General features: G+C 38.3%; 3 protein-coding genes across 3 annotated transcripts; 1 reads left to right on the top strand and 2 right to left on the bottom strand.

Moving 5' to 3' along the window:
• Nucleotides 1-351: 351 nt before the first annotated feature.
• On the top strand, nucleotides 352-1,733 carry LOC122578730. The gene has a single exon (XM_043750756.1). The coding sequence runs from the start codon at nucleotides 499-501 to the stop codon at nucleotides 1,138-1,140; it is 642 nt and encodes a 213-aa protein (XP_043606691.1). The 5' UTR covers nucleotides 352-498; the 3' UTR covers nucleotides 1,141-1,733.
• Nucleotides 1,734-3,634: 1,901 nt separating this feature from the next.
• On the bottom strand, nucleotides 3,635-4,610 carry LOC122610172. The gene is made up of 2 exons (XM_043783165.1): nucleotides 4,410-4,610; nucleotides 3,635-4,315 (listed from the first exon to the last, which is right to left on the bottom strand). The coding sequence occupies exons 1-2, from the start codon at nucleotides 4,545-4,547 to the stop codon at nucleotides 3,635-3,637; spliced, it is 819 nt and encodes a 272-aa protein (XP_043639100.1). The 5' UTR covers nucleotides 4,548-4,610.
• A 2,798-nt stretch (nucleotides 4,611-7,408) lies between these two features.
• LOC122610170 lies at nucleotides 7,409-8,581 on the bottom strand. The gene is made up of 3 exons (XM_043783164.1): nucleotides 8,066-8,581; nucleotides 7,718-7,963; nucleotides 7,409-7,624 (listed from the first exon to the last, which is right to left on the bottom strand). The coding sequence occupies exons 1-3, from the start codon at nucleotides 8,579-8,581 to the stop codon at nucleotides 7,409-7,411; spliced, it is 978 nt and encodes a 325-aa protein (XP_043639099.1).
• Between the last annotated feature and the right edge of the window lie 10,841 nt (nucleotides 8,582-19,422).

Raw genomic sequence — 19,422 nt, 5'->3', positions numbered from 1 at the left:
TTGTGCACCACCAGTCATATATTTCATATATTCCTTTTAAAATACCCCACACTGTTGCAAAATAAGTGATAGATTAACAACCAAGATTTTGTCTTTTTGATAAACAATAGGATTGGATCAATGGAAAAATATTCTATTTTAAAAACAAAAATTTATGGTTCGATTTCCACTTCCTTACACAAACGGTGTTGAAAATAATTTTCTTAAAGGTACATTTTACCTTTTTATACCTCGTGAAAGATGGGCTGGACAATGTTTTTTTTTTTTTTTTTTTTTTTTTCCTTTTTTCCCTTCAAATAGTCTTATCTCGAGTCTCTTTATAAATACCGGCATAGACATGTGAATTTTGGAATTCTAAGTACAATAATTTACAAAATCACTCCTCAACTTACACATAACTCCAAAGTACCACTTTGCCATTTTTCAAATTTATCAAACACCTTATATTATCCGACTACGTACGTACTCACTCGCATATTCGATCAATTTCTTTCAAAGATGGCGATCGACCTCTACTCTGAAAATTCCAATACTCGCAATAACATAACAATGAGTCCTCGCATTTCATTCTCTCATGATCTCTCTCAATCCGACACAATACCCGTTGAACAACTTCTTCGTACACTTTCATCATCCTCTTCAAATATCGACTTCAATTTTTGTGTCCAACAAAATATTGATCATCATCAACATGCCGACGAGCTCTTCTCGAATGGCAAAATTGTTCCAACGAATGTCAAACAACAAAAACGGGCTAGTCAAATTCCACTACCACCACAAGTGAATCAAAATCCACCTCATGAGGAACAACATAATTCGTCAAAGTCGTTTTGGGGTTTCAAAAGAAGTAGTAGTTGTGGTAATGGCTATGCAGGAAGTTTATGTCCAATACCATTATTATCTCGTAGCAATTCGACAGGATCATCTACTAGCACTAGCACGAAAAGATCATCATCAAGCTCTAAAGAAGGTTTTACTCAAAAACATCATCATAATCATTCTAATTATCAGAAACCTCCATTAATAAGGAAATCAAGTTATAGTTACGGGAATAATGGTAATACTAGTAACGGAGTTAGGGTCAACCCGGTTTTAAATTTGGGATTCGGGTCGCTCTTCTCTAGTAGCAAGAAGAAGTGAAAGTGATTTAGTCATTAATTATGTTAATTACTTGTGTTTTCTCTTGTGAAAATATAATTTAATTTGTGTGTTCGTCTAATAAGAATCAACGATTTTAGATTAAACATAACGTGGTTTTAGAAAGACCACGTTATGTTTTAATCGTTTTATCAGAAAACAAAGTATTATATATGGTTTGAAAGATTTATTGTAGGTGATCTAGATTTAAGTTTTTGTGAACTTCAAAGATTTTAAGCTTTTGGATTAATGATGTGATTAGTTGTAGATTAATCTTGGATTAGGTATGAGTTTTGTATACAATATTAGAGTTGATGGGAGAGAAAAGACAGCAAATGTGGGGATGTATTAGGCTTTCTTTTTCATGAAATTGGAGTGTATCATACCACATGCATATGGGGTCTTGTTGATTGGAAAAGGTAATGTTTGCTATCATGGGGTTGTTTTTGTTTAGGTGTCATTTGGATGTATATGTTCCATATTGTGTAATATGGTTCGAATTTGATTCCGTTTGCTTTGATTCTAATAAGTTTGTTTTCTATTTTTTCGATGACGATGTAGTAGTTTGTTTTATCAAGTAAATTCTATTTTGATTATTTCATTATTATTTATATTACTCGTATCTTATAAAAATAATAACCCTCGTATTCAGAGTTATATAAAGAAAATATCTAAAATATCTTTAATGATTAAATTAACCTATTAATTCTTTATTTTTCAAAATATCTACATTAATCTTTTACATCAATTATTTAACCCACTCAACGCCGTCTCCACCACCAACAGTCGTCCCCAACCACCATACCTTCACTGCCACAAACAACGTCTTGTTGCGCGAATATCATGCTGGTTTTTATAAAATATCAGCATGATAGTATTTATAAGGTTTTCCTTTCAATTCAAATTTTTCCATAAACAACGTGAAATAAACCAGGGTTAAATGCAAATTTCGTCCCTGTGGTTTTTCAAAAAACGGCTTTTCATCCCTCCGTTAGTTTTTGAGTTTTTTTCATCCCTGTGATCTTACTTCTGTTAAAAACCATTCGTCCCTGTCGTTAAGTCCCCCAACGTGAAGGGCATTTTTGTCTTTTTACCCACCTGCAGCCTTTGTTCATCTTCTCCAATTGTTGTTCTTCAAACCTTTCTCAAACAAAACAAACCTAAAAACGAAAAAAAGACTAACAATTTAAATTTTTTGGCAATATACAAAAACCATCATTATATATATTTACCAGTTATTTAAGCCAAATTCATTCATTCACAATCTAAACAAAAATATAAACAGAAACAAAAAAATAGCAGTTATCAAGTTTCCGATAATAATCAACCACCCATCACCACCGCAGAACCCCACCATCATCCACCACATAATACCTCCCTGCCTTCACCACATTATGTATCCCGATGAAAACTCCATCCCCAACCACTACACCACACCACTTCCACCACCCCAGAATCACTCCTCGTCGCCGCTATTGGCCATGCTATCTTCAACATCACCACCACAAACCCGCTATATCGAACGTTATCCGATGCTTATGTTAATCAAGATTCTTCCATTACCACCACCACAACACCATCCGAGACTAAGTTTTCAAGATTGTAACCCGTTGAGAAACCCGATGAGAAAACATACCATTGTGTCCGACCACCATTACTTTGCCACCTTCTTGGCCTTTTTACAACGAAAAACCATAACCTGATGAGAACCCCACCACCAGCTCCACTATCTTCATCAACAGATCGGGTAAATTGTATGTTTGTGTGACCATTTATCGGAAAAAATATATACTTCAAAGTCTAAAAGGTTGCATGGGGTTTTTGTCGTGAAGCCTGAGACCTGGTTTGGGAACCCCGGTTTCGAAGTGATGTGTCACATCAACTCTGCAGGTGTGCTCCTTTTACTATTGAACTGAAAAGTGTCTCTACACACTGTGAGACCGCCACCGGTATTGGCACTACCGGTCTCGATATTCAAATTTGACACCTGTATTACCATTACCGGGTACAATTAACTTTTTTGAGACCAATAGTGGCACTACTGGTTTATCTCACTTCCATAAAAAAAAAATTCCAAAAATTTGTTTGATAAATTACCCTCTAAAAACGTCCACTACGAAAAAAATTTTTTCTTAATGTTTCCCTGATAAATCATTCCAACAAATAAACATTCAGTACTAATAATATTAATTCACGTCATATTAGTCCATACTCAATATATATTATACAACAAGGTCGTGCATATGTAGATACGAGAAAAGAAATTAATCTAAATAGGGGTTCCAGGCCCTTAACCGTATAACATAGATATAAGTCGAAGCATAAACAAAAATATAAAATGTAAGTACATGACAACTAGGGAGTGGGATCCTCCACTGCCACAAACTCGACTGGATCTGTAGCTGCATGGGGACCCGAAGAACTTTCCCCTATCTCAGATATTATTAGTTGTAGGGAGAGTACTGATAGGATTGTGGGTGACTGTACCTGCACCTGCTTAGTTAGCTGAATCTGGAGGCCTAGTGGTACGTGTTTCCGAAAGGTAGGATGTAGGGTGTTTTGAAATAAATTTACCACTTGCTATGTATTCTTGCTTACCAAAAATGGGGATGGATGTTGATTTGCACAAATCAACCAGGAGAGGAAATTGCAGAGTAACAATTACTGCAATTGGCACACAAGATAACCCCAAAATTGCCAGCATCCAATGTCTTTGATCATAAAAGACTAGGAACAAGATTGCGCTAAACGTTAACACCATTGAAGCTGTAGAGAGGAATAACGCCAAAAGACCAAGGATTAACCGCCTTGGTAAACTCTTGAGGAAATCCATTTCAGCGAAACGTGTAGTGAGGATTGATAAGAACACTAACAGGGCGCTAATACCTGAAAATAGTGATATTGCATTGGATACTGCAAAGATATCGAAAAGAGTTTTTTTCTTAAACAAAGGCATGCCCGACTTCTGATTGTTCCCCCCAGGTACAGTAATAGCTGCTGCAAATACGATTGTTACAATTAATGCAGCAACTATGCTAAATGTTTGTGAAGTTGTTTTCATCCATTCTTCCCCTTCTTTCAACAAATCTCTGTGCTCGTTTGTAAACACCATAGCTGGTGTCAACGAATCTCTGTTCACCTGTACAAGTTGATCCGGTAGCATGAGCTTCTTCACTTCCTGTAGAAGGCGCGCAGCTTGTTCATAATTAATGAGAGAAATATATATAACGTGACGTACAAACACATATCTTATTTGCACGTACGTACTGTACCTGAAACCATTGAAGCTCTCGTTGTAGTTGCAATGCTGCACCTGTAGAACGACCAAGTATATGTGGAGGTGTCAATTTTCCGGCCAAGTGTAAGATATTGTTATTATTGGTATCCTTAAATTTTCTGTATGTATCCATTCTTTCATTCAAGTGAAAGATAAGGTTATAGACTTTTTCTGAATGATTTTTTATTGCGTATTCAATAAAAGAATGATTCTTTTGACCCCAATTACGTCGTATCAAATCTGGTGACCTATATAGAATCTCATCAACAACATCGTAAGCACCTTGACTTATTGCCTCGATAAAAGCTTCTTGGTAATCGGGATGATCATTTAGATAGATTTTATTCGTAAATTCTTTAGCTTCATCGTATTCCTTTCTCTTCTTGTGTATACTTCGCGTCACTGAAATTTCGACTACTATTAATTAGGCTACGACACAATCATTCAAAAATTGGTCAGGCCAGCTGAAGCCTTATAATTAAAATAGATCGTATTCCAAAATTATATATAAAGCAATGCTACTCGTTGGTGAACATGATACACATCAAACTTTTGAATTTTCAACATATATATACACACAACGTTATTTTTTATAACCTTCAAAGTTCAAATATTATTCAGATGTTCGCCAACTCTCAATTCTCTCTCTCTGCTTAAGGAACCACTCTGTTTTTTTTTTTTTTCAATTGATTACGTGTCAAGCTCACACTAAAATTCAATAAATCTTTTTTTTTCTATTTGATAATTACTCCTTCTTAATTTATAATTAAGTCCCTTTCTGTCACAAATATTATTTTCTCCATCCCTATCCCTACCAATCAATAAATCGACTTTGATAGTCCACGAATGCACAACTTATGTTTTATTTAAATTAGACAAGAAAGTAAATAAGCAAGTAAATAACAAGAACAATATCAAGTTTAATTGTAGTACATCAATGCAAGGATAATCATATGTATCATTGATTAAACGATGAATACATGGTTGATCTACACACTTGACTTACAAGAATACAAAAGAACAGAGGTAATTGCTAAGCCTAGACACACTAAAAACTTAAACAATTACAAGTGATACACATTTTCAAGGTGACTAACACACATGATACAATGCGGCTGTGTTGCTTTATATAAAGGAAGGATTAGGGCAACACAACCTTCCTTTGACAGAGATAGATGGTGGTTGTCGACAATCCATTGGCTCCTTGTACTTCCAGGCAAGAGCCTTTGTCTTCTTTACCAAAATGGGTATGAAAGAGAAAACCCAAGTTTTGGTCCCAACGAGTACCTTTTCCAGTTAAGGTATGTTACAGTTGGAAGAACCACCATGTGACTCTTGTCTTCATATGGTTTGAATACTTCCCGCCATGATGAACTTTTGGTCAGCATGCAACCCGCTGAAGAGAGTCACTGGACTCACTGAAGACTTGCTGACTATGCATGTCAGCGAGTAAGTCTTATCAGCGAATCCAGGTCTCAACAATGTCCCCCTATTCGCTGAAGAGACTTGCTGAATAAGTAAGAAGAATGTAATATGAAGAAAAGATGTCTTTTATATCATCAAAGTGAATTACAAGCTGAAGCATAAAGCTTTTACAAAGTTGACATCTAAAGATTAGTAGCTTCTATCTCCCAAGCGTCTTCCTGCTTGGCAATTCTTAGCACTGGATCTTCTATTCTCGCTGGCTTCATTAATTCTTCATCAATCTTGCTGATTACAGATCTAGCACTAATCATCTTTGCAAATCTTCTCCTGATGCTAATCAGGAAACCAGTAGATGCTTGTTCAATTTCTGCCATTCTAAAGAAGAGTTGATCGTTTCTGAAATTTTGGAAGAATATGCCAGCAGGGTCTTCAAGTATTCTCCCTTCTTCAAAAGAACACCTGGGAGGAAGCCTCAAATTCAATCCAGCATCATTAGAGATAAGAGGAAGGTCAGCAGGCAAGAGTTGCATGGCTTGCTTTCTTTTCAGGACACGCTTGCCTGTTGAAGAGGAGACAGATGCTGGAGATCCAAAGACTGCCCTCAGCATGGGAAGGTCTGCCTTGAACTTAGTTTCAAACTTCAGTGCCTTTTCAAAGTAATTTTTTAGCATCCCCTGAAGTTGTTCATAGCTGGCAGCCTTTTTATCTTTGATAATCATATAGATTTCATACCACTCTGAAGCCCCGAAGTTGGTCAGCTTTACATCTTCAATTTTGGTTGGGGCGTTGTGTCCTTCCCTTAGGAACTTCAGATTGGTTTTTGTCCCCATGGCAGCTTTATGAGCTTCAACTGCTGTGATTCTCTCAGGCTTCTTCCTATCTTTCATGATCTTCAACCACTTGGCCTTCTCCATTTCAAATTTTTCTCTCTTTTCCTTCAGTAGTTGCTCTACATCAGCTTGCTTTTGCTTGTAGAGAGCTTCAGGCCCACCAGTGGTCAACAACATTCTTTGCTCTCCATCCATCTCATCTTATCTTTCTCCAAGAGGGCCAGCTGCTTGATATACTCAAGATTTTTCTTTTCATTTTCTTTATTTGCTTTCAGCCTATCCAGCTCCTCCAGGGCCTCCTCTTGAGTTTTTCCCTCAGCAGTAATTGATAATATGTCGATGACTTGAAATTGATTTCCTGCTGGGGATGTGATGGATACATTTTGAGCAGTCAGAGGTGAGGGACTCTTGAAAAAGCTAGTATCAGTCAGCTGCTTTCTTTGTGCTGCTGTTAACTTAGAGACTTCAGCATTTCCAAGGAAGCGAGGATGGAAAATATTGAGCACTTCCCTGGATGTGTCCCTAGCCATTTCTTGTGCAAATCCGGCTTCCGAGGCTGCTCTGACTGCACGAGGACTCATTTCCTCTTCTTCTTCAATTAGGGGAGCTTCAGCAACTATCAATTGTTGCTCCCCCTCAGCACTTGCCTCTTCAACTGTCTCCCCCTCAACATCAGCAGGGGGAACTTCACAATTCTTGTCTCCCCCTCAACATCAGCAGGGGGAGAGTTAACCTTGTCTTAACTGACGGCCACTATTGCCAGTTCATCTTGTTTATCAGTGGCCGCTGCAGTGTTTTCTTCACTTGCAACCTTGTCAGCTGAAGCTTCATATATATCATTTACAGCTTTGTTAACAGCTTCACTGACAAGTGCCATTACGGCAGCATCAACTTTCTCCCCCTTGGAGGTAGTATCATTAATAACTACCTCCACTGTTGCTGTTGGAGCTGCCTGCTGTTGAAGAAGTTGGGACAACATCTTCTTAATGTCCCCAACCTCTTGCTCCAACTTTTGTTGGCACTTACGATCTTCCTCAGTTAATGAGACTTGAGGAGGAGGAAAACTGGCCACTGTAGTTTCCAAGGTATTGATAGCCTTGGTGTTGTCTTCAACCTGGGTGGTAAGACGAGAAACCAGGTCAGCAACTGTTTTTACTTCAGCAGCAGTAGATTCACTGCTGCTGGATGCCTTCTTTGCTGAGAACCTTACAGCAGTTCCAATTTTGCATAGCGATCGTGAGAACCCACGAATGGCCTGCTGATCCTTTTTGATATTATTTGTATAAGTGCGCAGCTTTTCTTGATCAGTAGCCATAGAAATAGATTTTTCTTTAAGAGTCTCGATGCTGGCAGTGTTTTCGTTCTGCTTGCTGTACCAGCTCTCCAAGATCTTCACCAATCTGTCATCTTCATGATTTTTAAGTTGAACAGCGAGTGTGGCAGCCTTGGTGAGATCATTTAATTGGTGTTCCACTCTGGCCAGCCTGTCATCAGCAATTTGAGAATCGACAGGTTTGGCAGAAGGAGTTAGCACCTCAGTTTCTTCAGGATTAGCTGCTGCATTGTCATCAGCAGTAGCAGCTTCAACATTTTCATTGATGGCTGCTGCATTTTCATCAGCAGCAGCAGCCTCTTCATTAACCTCCATATCACTTGCCTCCGTTTCATCAGTCTGGTTGGAGGAATCCAGCTGGAATTCATCAGCAATAAACTCTCCCAACTCAAGATCACTTTCCTCCTCCTCATCATCATCTTCTTCAACAACATTTCCTTTATCCTCTACATTTCCAACCTCAACCTCCATCCTTTCATCCAACGAGAAATTTAGAGGGGTAGGGGAACCGGGTGCCTCAGCTTCAGTGTGTTGTATCACCGAAGCATCATCGGCCGTAGACTTTGTTGTCTCTAGCATCACCTGTGATGTGGCTGTTGACAACGACTTAGAGGATTGAGAAGAAGAGGGAATTATTTGTTCGGTGGACTCAACTCTAATGGGCTGGGGTGGCCCTTGATCTTCACCAACCTCGCCTACAGAAGTTTGAGGTTGCTGCTTGCGGTTACCCTTTTTCTCGTCAACAGCCTTTTTTGAGGCTGTTGATGGGCTGGCTAGGTCTCTATTGTCCGTGGGCAGTGAGGACTTCTTAACCTTAGTAGTTTTGCCCTTTGATAGTCGCTGCTGCTGTTTTGGGACAGCAGCAGGAGGTGAAGTGGAAAAAGATGCAAGTGTTTTGGTTTTCTTGAAAGCTTTGGAGGTTGCTGGGGGGATTATCAGCATACCAGCTCCAGCAGGGTTGTGACTATATGGACCACGATTTCAACTGTACTCGAGTTCATACGGCGCGTACAGTGTACAAGTTGCCCATTTGGGAGAAAATCGAGGTAACCGTTTGAGATATATATAATAAAATATTAACAAAAATACGTAGTGGAATACACTCAGATAAATTGAGGTATCCACTGAAGAGTTTATGTAATTTTAAAGAAATAATGGTTACCAAGTTTTAATCAGCACCACAAAGACAGAAGGAGTGGATGCTGATGAGTATCAAACAATTTTTGGCAAATTGTCAGCCATCAACGGATTTTAGAAGTCTTTACCAGCAACCGTTTGCTGCTGGACTAGATAGGGACTTTCAGCACCCTATTACTTTTGGTATGCTTTTTCCCAAAGCATCAGGGATCAACGGATTTTAGATGTCTTTACCAGCAGCCGTTTGCTGCTGGACTAGATAGGGACTTTTAGCACCCTATTACTTTTGTTATGCTTTTTCCCAAAGCATCAGGGATCAACGGATTTTATATGTCGTTACCACAGCCGTTTGCTGTGGACTAGATGGAAACTTTTGGCTTTCCATTGCCTTTATTTTGCTTTTTCCCAAAGCAACAGGGATCAGCGAGTAAAAAGAAAGAGCTCGCTGATGACTTTGACTTAAAAAGTCGCTGCTTATCTTCATAAGAGGAAGAGGGGCAGCAAAACATGAGTGATCATGTTGCTGAACTTGTAGGATCACAATTTAACATTCCCAACCTGCTGACAAGATCCTTGAATCTTTTTTCATCTAAAGGTTTAGTGAAGATGTCTGCAAGTTGGTCATCAGTGGGGATGAAGTAAATTTCAACATCCCCCTTCATGACATGATCACGAATGAAGTGATACCTAATGTCAATATGCTTAGTTTTGGAATGCTGAACAGGATTATGTGTGATCCAAATATGATGGAGGATCCAAATATGATGTCATCGACATATATTTACACATAGAGAACATGAGCACCCTTTCTATAGATAAAGAGGGTGCTGTCTATAGATCCTCACTGAAACTCATGAAAAAGAAGAAATTCAAAGAGAGTGTCATACCAAGCTCTGGGAGCTTGTTTAAGACCATATAATGCTTTATAGAGACGATAGACGTTGTTTGGCTTGGTTAGATCTTCAAAACCAGGTGGCTGCTCCACATAAACTTCTTCATCGAGTTTTCCATTTAGGAAAACACTCTTGACATCCATTTGATATACAGTGAAGTGTCGATAAGCAGCATGTGCTAGGAATAAGCGTATTGCTTCAAGTCTAGCAACTGGAGCAAAGGTTTCGTCATAGTTGACACCTTCTTCTTGAAGGTAGCCTTGAGCTACTAACCTAGCCTTGTTGCGTATAACAACACCATCTTCGTCCATCTTATTTCTATAAACCCATTTAGTTCCAATGGGTTCTTTGCCAGGAGGAAGAGGAACTAAGAACCAGACATGCTGTCTTTGGAATTGTGTTAGTTCTTCTTGCATGGCTGCAACCCACGATGGGTCAACCATGGCCTCTCCAATATTCTTAGGAGTGATCATTGACAAGAAATTAACATATAGACATGTGCTTCTAGTCGCTGATCTAGTCACAATACCCTGCTGAGGATCACCAATAATTTGTTGAGCAGGATGACTTGAAGTCCATTTAAGTGATGGGACACTTGATGAACCTAGAGTGGTAGCGGAAGACATTTGCATGGGATCAGCAGGAGAAGAATAAGAGGAGAAATCAATGGTAATTGAAGGATCAAGAGGAGTTTGATCAGTGGAGCCATTTGACTGATTTGAGTTATCAATGATGGGGTCATCAGCAGACACCATGTCTTCAGTGTTAGCTGAAGCATCATGAAACTCATCATCAGCAGAGTCATCAACTTGCACATCATCAGCCAGTGATCTAGGTTTGGCTGATGCAGCATGGATTGACCTTAAGATAGGCTCAACTGGCTCAATCGTGTAGATATGAGCAGCAACTTGCTCCAGCTCAGGGTCTGCTGAACTGTCCTTAGTGAGTTGCTGATCAAGAGGAGGTGAGCAAGAAGCGTCAACAATGAGTCAGCATCCTCCATAGGAGGATTAGTGAACTCATTGAAGATCTCTTCAGTAGAAGATGGCTAGATATCTTTAAGAGCAGATGAGCTTTCATCAAAAGTGACATGAATGGATTAATCCACTTTTTGAAGTCGAGTATTGAATACTCTAAAAGCTTTGCTAACGGAAGAGTATCCAACAAAGTAGCCATCATCAGCTTTAGGATCAAATTTTCCTAAATGATCCTTATTATTAAGAATAAATACTGGACAGCCAAATACATGGAAGTATTTGATTTGAGGTTCCTTTCCTCTTAAAACTTCATATGCTGTTTTGTCATGTCTTTTAACAATGAGACATCGATTTTGAGTGTGACAAGCAGTGTTGACTGCTTCAGCCCAAAACCTACTGGGAAGAGAGGACTCACTAAGCATAGTACGTGCTGCCTCTATAAGAGTTCTATTTCTCCTTTCAGCAACACCATTTTGCTCAGGAGTTCTAGTGGAAGAGAAGTTTTGTGAGATCCCTTGATCAGCACAAAAAGTTTCAAGAGTGTGGTTTCTAAACTCAGTGCCATGATCACTTCTGAGTTCTTTGACCCTTATGCTGTTGAGATTTTCCATTTTCTTAATGAATTTGATAATTTCATCAGCAGCATCACTCTTAGAATTAAGAAAAATTGTCCAAGTGTATCGTGAATATTCATCCACAATTACTAAAGTGTATCTGCTACCCTTTAGACTTTAGACATTCACTGGTCCAAAAAGGTCCATGTGAAGAAGGTGAAAGCAACCTTTAACAGAGATAGCTTGTTTAGTTTTGAAAGTAGCTCTATGGCATTTGCCTTTTTCACAAGCACCACAAAGTCTATCTTTTTCAAAGGACAGAGGAGGAAGGCCACGAACAAGGTTCTTTTTGGCCAGTGAGTTTATGGTTTTGAAATTCACATGCGACATACGCTTGTGCCATAACCAATTTAACTCGGATGCTGACTTAGCAAAGAAACAAGTCTCACTATCAGTCTTGATAGGAGTGAAGTCTACAAGATATACATCTCTTTTTCTTGGTGCAACCAAGACGACTTCCTTGTTAATGTTTACTACAGTGCCTTGATATTTATCAAGGATTACCTTGTAGTCAACATCACATAGTTGACTTATGCTGATGAGATTATGCTTTAATCCATTTACATAAGCAACTTTTGAGAATTTTATTAGGCCATTAGAAAGAAGACCATACCCTTCAGTCTGTCCAGTGGAGTTATCACCAAACACCACTGTAGGACCAGGTGCCTCAGTATAGTTGTCCAACAGGGACTTAGAGCCTGTCATGTGTTTTGAACAACCGCTATCCAAATACCACACTCCTTTACCTAGCGAGCCCTGCATGGAAGGAAAGAAAGGATTTAGGGTTCACTTTGTTCATCCGTTGCTTAGTCAGCAGGATTAACTGAAGGTACTTCAGGGAGGATATTTGCTCTTTAGAGAAAGCCTCCTCAAAAGTAGTGTGATTTCCTACAGAGACAGCAGTGTTATCTTTATTGGAGGGCATTATGCTGGCTTCATATCTACGAAGATATGCACAGCTGCTCACTACATCAGGAGGGCTATACTCAACCAGCATTGGAGGTTGTCCCCAAGAGATAGAAGTAACCCTCTGAGAATGGGGAATTTCAATGCGCTGAGCAGCAATGTATTCAGCAATGCTTGCATTTGTGACAGAGGAAGTGTCACTGACAACAGGCTCAGTACAGAGGTTCTCACTGATCCGTGTAGAGGAGGAAGATGTTTTAGTAGCTGCAGTGATGTCTGGTTGAGATACAACCGCTGGAGCATCTCTTAGGCTGAATAAAACACATTCAGAGGTCACATGTCCTCTGCTGCTACAAAGATAGCATTTTTTGTCAGAGGGGTTGCCATGATTCTGAATGAGAAAGTCCCTCAGCTGAGAGGAAAGATCATTTACTTGCTGAGTAAGTTCATTTATTTGAGGAGTAGAGGAAGAGGAAGCCTTGCTTTTTTGCTTAGACTTTGACTTATTCCTTTGTCTAAGTTTAGGAGGGGGCAATTGAGGAACAGGACCAAGGATGGATTCACCATGATGATTTTGAGAATTTTGATGTCCTCTAATCATGGTCCATGCTTGCTTTCCAGCAGGATAGGAAGTAGAGGAACCCTGCTGAGACTGATTCACATGGTTAGGAGTTGTGGATCTGACTTGACGCTTTGGAGTGACTGACCTCATTTGCCTATGAGGTAAGTACTCCCTGTTGGACGCGGAGGATTGATTGTGCTGAGAGGGCACTTGTCCTCTTTGTGTAGTGGAAGGTCTCATTTACTGATGTAGCAAATGTCCTCGCTGAGGAGTTATAAGCCTTACCTGCTGATGAGGAAGGTGTCCTCGCTGAGGAGTTATAGGCCTGTTTTGAGAAGGCAGTCTTCCTTTTTTAGGAGTAACATGCCTTAGATTTGATTTTGAAGGCATAGATTGAGATGCTGTAATAGTTTGAGCATCAGCATGTACAGCCTTTGTGGGGAGTTCATGCTGGTGTCTTGCATCTGCGAACCTAACCCTTCTGTTTATTAGATGATCAGACATTGAATCTGCATGGGTAGGTTCTAGCTGAGAGGAAGATTGGGCACTAGAGTGTTGCTGAACAACATGATTGACCCGCTGAGGAGTACCATAGTCATAGGGAGCAGCAATAGTGCTTCTTTTAAAGGGCTCAGCACCTTTTGTAGATAGACGTTGAGGAGCAATGGGTACATACTCATCACTTGGGATATCCCCTTTAAAGGTTCTTGGAGGAGAATGTTGTATTCTCCCTTCATGTGGGATCATGCCAACAATGGGAAGATGGGAGAACATGTTAAAAGTACTGGTTGAGGAACTGGTACTTTTAACATTTAAGGAAGAGGGCACACTGGTGGATGCTGTAGCCTTAGAATCCATCTCAGCATGGTAGTCATTTTGTCCCTTAGCAAAATACCACTTTTTCATCTTTTCTTGAGAGTTGGAGGATGAACAGGGTGGAGGAATAGAGATTTCAGGCTTTACATCATCATTAAAAGAGTCAGCGATAGAGGCAACAACATTAAAATTTCCACCAATCACTGCCTGTACTTGAGCAGGGACTTGCTCGCTCAAGCATTCATGATGAAATTTGGAAGCCTTTGACTAGGAGGTCACAATCTTCTTTAGATTTGAAACTTCAGCCTTGAGAGTTTCATTCTCAAGTTGGAGTTTCTAAGTCATCAACTCATGAGATTGAAGTTCAACATGAACATTTTTTCAATTTCACAAGTTTTTCAGATTTTTCATTTAACTCTACTCCAGCAGAGTTAAGTTTAGATTGAAGTTCAGCACTAGACTTTCTATGAACTGAAGATCACAAGACAAGGACTCAATAATTTTGGTCTTGTCTTGATTAGAAGAGGAAGAAAGAAGATAGTGTACCTTTTTAACAGTGACGTTCACCCACTGACTAGAGGAGACTTGATCCTTTGTCCGAGCATCACTGTCAGCAAGTGCCATGAGGCACATGGCATCAACATAATCGTCATCATCGGAATCATCTGAGTCAGCCCAATCATGTTCTTCAGCAATTAGACCTTTTGCTGGACCTTTGGCATCCTCTGTTTCAGCCACCTTAGCCTTCAGCTGATAGTATTTGTTCCTATATTCATCAGCAGATTTGGAAGGATTAGTTTTGGGAGCAGCAGGATTGGGAATAAAAACTCTGCACTCCTTCTGGTAGTGGCCTTTTCTGCCACACCTCCAGCACTCTTCCTGTGATTTATCAACCAGAGGTTTGAGGGGAGCAACCGTTTTGCTATTGTTCCACCTTCATCATCCAGCTCATCAATGAGGGTCTGAATGGGTGCTAAAAGATTAGAAGCACTGGCACCATCATAGAGATCGATGGGCTCAGTAGAAACAAGAGCTATAGGGTCAGAAATAGGATGAGAGGAGATGCTGACAGAAGAAGAAGAAGAAGAAGGGCCAGCATGTCTTTTGGCATCAGCAGAGGCTCGAATATTTTGAGCCAATGCTCTTTCTTCAAATTGAAGAGTGCCAAAAAGTTCTTTAAGATCAAAATCTTGGATTTTCTTCGTTGTACGAAGAGTTTGTCTTAAGTTTTGCCACTTAAGAGGAAGAGAGTCGATGAATTTATGACATACCTCAAACTTATCATGAGTAATGCCAACATTTGTCATATCATTGAGCAACCCTTTAAAACGAGTATAGGTGCTCTCAAGACTTTCATCAGGAAGAGAGAAGAAATTTTCATAAGCTCTTTTTAAATCAATTTTCTTGATTTTGATGAGGTCAGCAGATCCTTCATAAGTGCTGACAAGTCTGTCCCATACTTCCTTTGAAGAGGGATATTTGATGACTAGTTTCATGATTTCAGTGGGAAGAGTAACGATAATCATGTTTTTCAATCTAGCATCAAGATTTACCAGCTTTCTTTCTTCATCTGTCCATTGAACCTCTGGTTTCACCAGGTCAGTGACTATCTCAGGAGCTTCAGGTGTAGCTCCTGGAGTCCTTTGGACATACATCGGTACGTATGGACCCTCAGTTAATATGGTCATTAAATAGGGTTCCACACCAGAGATGTGAAGAAGCATCCTCTCCTTCCAAGACCCAAAATCTTTGGGCTAGAACTTAGGAGGTGTCGACACGTAGCCAAAGTCACGTGGGTTCACTAGGCTGGGAACAGAAGACATGTTCTTGTTTAAAGAAGAATTAAGAAACAGAAGTTTTAAATGTAAACACAAGGAGGCAAACAGATCCTGTTCCAATGATTTAGGAACCTGGCTCTGATACCACTTGATAGTCCACGAATGCACAACTTATGTTTTATTTAAATTAGACAAGAAAGTAAATAAGTAAGTAAATAACAAGAACAATATCAAGTTCAATTGTAGTACATTAATGCAAGGATAATCATATGTATCATTGATTAAACGATGAATACATGGTTGATCTACACACTTGACTTACAAGAATACAAAAGAACAGAGGTAATTGCTAAGCCTAGACACACTAAAAACTTAAAAATTACAAGTGATACACACTTTCAAGGTGACTAACACACATGATACAATGCGGCTGTGTTGCTTTATATAAAGGAAGGATTAGGGCAACACAACCTTCCTTTGACAGAGATAGATGGTGGTTGTCGACAATCCATTGGCTCCTTGTACTTCCAGGCAAGAGCCTTTGTCTTCTTTACCAAAATGGGTATGAAAGAGAAAACCCAAGTTTTGGTCCCAACGAGTACCTTTTTCAGTTAAGGTATGTTACAGTTGGAAGAAACACCATGTGACTCTTGTCTTCATATGGTTTGAATACTTCCCGCCATGATGAACTTTTGGTCAGCATGCAACCCGCTGAAGAGAGTCACTGGACTCACTGAAGACTTGCTGACTATGCATGTCAACGAGTAAGTCTTATCAGCGAATCCAGGTCTCAACAGACTTGCATTTCTTTCGATCCACCTTTTACTTTTTTCTTTAATGACATATAGCATATTTATACTGAAATAATTGAAATAATAATACTAATCTTTAAATAATACTAATAATACTAAATACTAATCTATTGAAATCTTGATAAAACTATCCACGATTCCACAATCAGATTTTGGGTAAAAGACTCCGACTTTATATGCGATATCATTATCTTTCGTTTGATTTGGTTGCTCTTGATTGTAATATGGTATGATAATTTTTATTTTATTAGTTGTGTTATTTATTATCGTTTGATTCTTTTTTTTTTCCAATATAATACAGCAAATCGCATATATGAAAATCAATTGAAACTATTTGAATTAAAATAAGGTTAAAAACCCCATCAGTCTATATAGTTTGTTATTTGTGTATAACTTCCAATTGATAGTATATAAATATTTTTCATTTGTTTGTGGCTATCATAAAGGGAAGTTGTTTGTGGCTATAATATAGGAAAATTTGTTAGATCAAGTCATAATAACGATAACTTTAAACAAAATAGTGTTAATTTAAATTTATTGTTTATGTTTATATTTGTCTCAAAATATTGTGCGGATTTAAATCTTACATATATTAGTGTTAGTATAATTTAAATAATTTTAAATAGATAATGTTCGGTAGGTATTTATCATCTGATAATCATATTTGAAATTAAAATTCCGTATTTTGTTGTATATGTACCTCTTATTTAAAATTTAAATCCCTTTTTTTTTGTAAATATGGTTATCATCCGCTAATATATATATATATATATATATATATATATACGTCCTTTACCATCTGCAAAACCACACACTTAATTGCATCCTTTATTTAGAACTCCCTGCATAGTGCATACCCCAAAATGGAGAGAGGTTATTCTTTGTTGTCACTAATAAGTGACGTGTTGTGCTCTATGGGGGGATTACGCCACTCAAGTTGATAAGTTTTTTAGAGATCCAAAGAATGATGGTCATGTTGTGATTATTATTCAACTTGCAAAGTTTCGCATCTGGGATGGTTTTCTCCTAAAAAGAAATATGTCATTTGTTATTATATTTATTGAGATTACAGAGTTTTTTTTGTTATAAATAATGTGTAAACTCATTTCATATTCTAAAACTGCATCGGGTGAACCACAATTGGGTAACTATTTGTATAGTACCCGTATTTGGATGAACTCTCACATGCCTGAAACTAAACACTTCATCGATAAGTATGTATCGTTATACTTATAAACATCTATACTATATTATAATTTCTAAGAGTATAGGTGGATTCATTATGGGTTTCATTTTTTATTTAAGCTCAAATGCAAGAGATGGTGTGGTCTTTGGTGACACCAACTACAAGGTCCCTTTCATAGATCAGGAACAAGTGATTGGACTCGGCACATGGACAAGACTGATATCAATGACCTTTAAGAATGTGAGTCAGTTTCTCATTGTTACACTTCTAATTATGAAGTTCTGTTCCGTTTCCTAACACATGTTTTTTAAATTGTAGGACACTGTTTGTTTGGTCTATGGAATGATAAGAGTTGTACAATCCGAACATAATTGGTACTATATGGCACATCGAAAATGCAACAGAATTGCTTAAAAAGTTGAAGATGTGGATTTAACAAAGGTTGACTACTTTAATATTGAAAACCATCCATACCATTGTGAATAGTGTCAAGCTTTTGTGTCTGATGTTTTCCCGAGGTACTTGCATATTGATACTTAAACACTAATGTATTACATATTTCTTTGTTGCATACTAGACTCATTCATACTTAAACAAACGTTGTAGGCATCGTGTCGGGGTAAGGGTGCGGGATAACACTGGAAGTGCATCTTTTCTCCTGTTTGATAGAGATGTCAGAAACATAATATACACCTCTGCTGATGAGATTTTCAGTAAAATAAAAAGGGTAAAGGCAACCTTTAAATACACCAGTAAAAAAGCATTTTACTGCCTTCTTTACATTTACATTAGCTTACACAATTTCATAAGTACTACTCTAAGCCCAGGATTTGGACCTTTTCTCTGGAGAATTGGATGTATTAAGGTTGAGATTTCTCAGTATAACTTAAAGCACAACTGCAAGACATGAACTGTGCGTAAGTTAACAGATTTCCGCTTTTATTAAACGAATGGATCCAAGTCAGGTACATTTTTCCTCCCCTATTTTGGTGGGTTGCATAACAATAATCTTGTTTATTAATTATCTATGTTTTTAGAAATATTTAAACATATACCGGAAACTTATGTCATTTCAATCTACCAGGTTACTATATCCCGTGTTGATATGAGTCTCACCGATGATGGTGTATCTTCACTTAACCTGTCGCTAAAGGTGGATTGTTTTACAGTTTATGATGATTAACAATATGATTATTAATCTTTTAAGCTTAACACTATAGGTAATATGTTCCCTTGTATAGGATGTTGCGTTGGTTACTGGGAAAACAAAAACAAAAACGTGATTGATTTGGAGACGAGCACCGTTGAAATCCACCCTAAAAAGCTCGATACTGGACCATTTGATGTTGATGTTGTGAGTGATTTCTCCACCACCAAAAACAAACCCAAGATGGAAGTGACTGACAACACGGCTTGACGGATGTTCCTTATGTCAAGTTGATTTCCGTTTTAGTTAGAATAAATGTTTGGCGTGATTCGTTGAACTCTTTCCCAGATTATTTGTTTTTGAAATATGCCATTTTGTAGATATTGACTCTATTTTGGAACACATAATGTGTTGAACTTTTGACTGCATTTTTGAACACCTTCCATTGATACTTTGTAATTATTGGATATTGAAAGTCAATATTAACATCTATCATAGCTCATCTACACACATATATAACTTCTAAATTTAAAAACTTTATATACTAGATTAGATTTTATATGTGCATTTTTTTTGGCAAACTTCGAATAGT

The sequence above is a fragment of the Erigeron canadensis genome, chromosome 8 (assembly GCF_010389155.1).
Source record: "Erigeron canadensis isolate Cc75 chromosome 8, C_canadensis_v1, whole genome shotgun sequence".
Lineage (NCBI taxonomy): Eukaryota > Viridiplantae > Streptophyta > Magnoliopsida > Asterales > Asteraceae > Erigeron > Erigeron canadensis.
The sequence above is the reverse complement of the archived record's forward strand: the minus strand, read 5'-3'. Positions and strand labels throughout refer to the sequence as shown.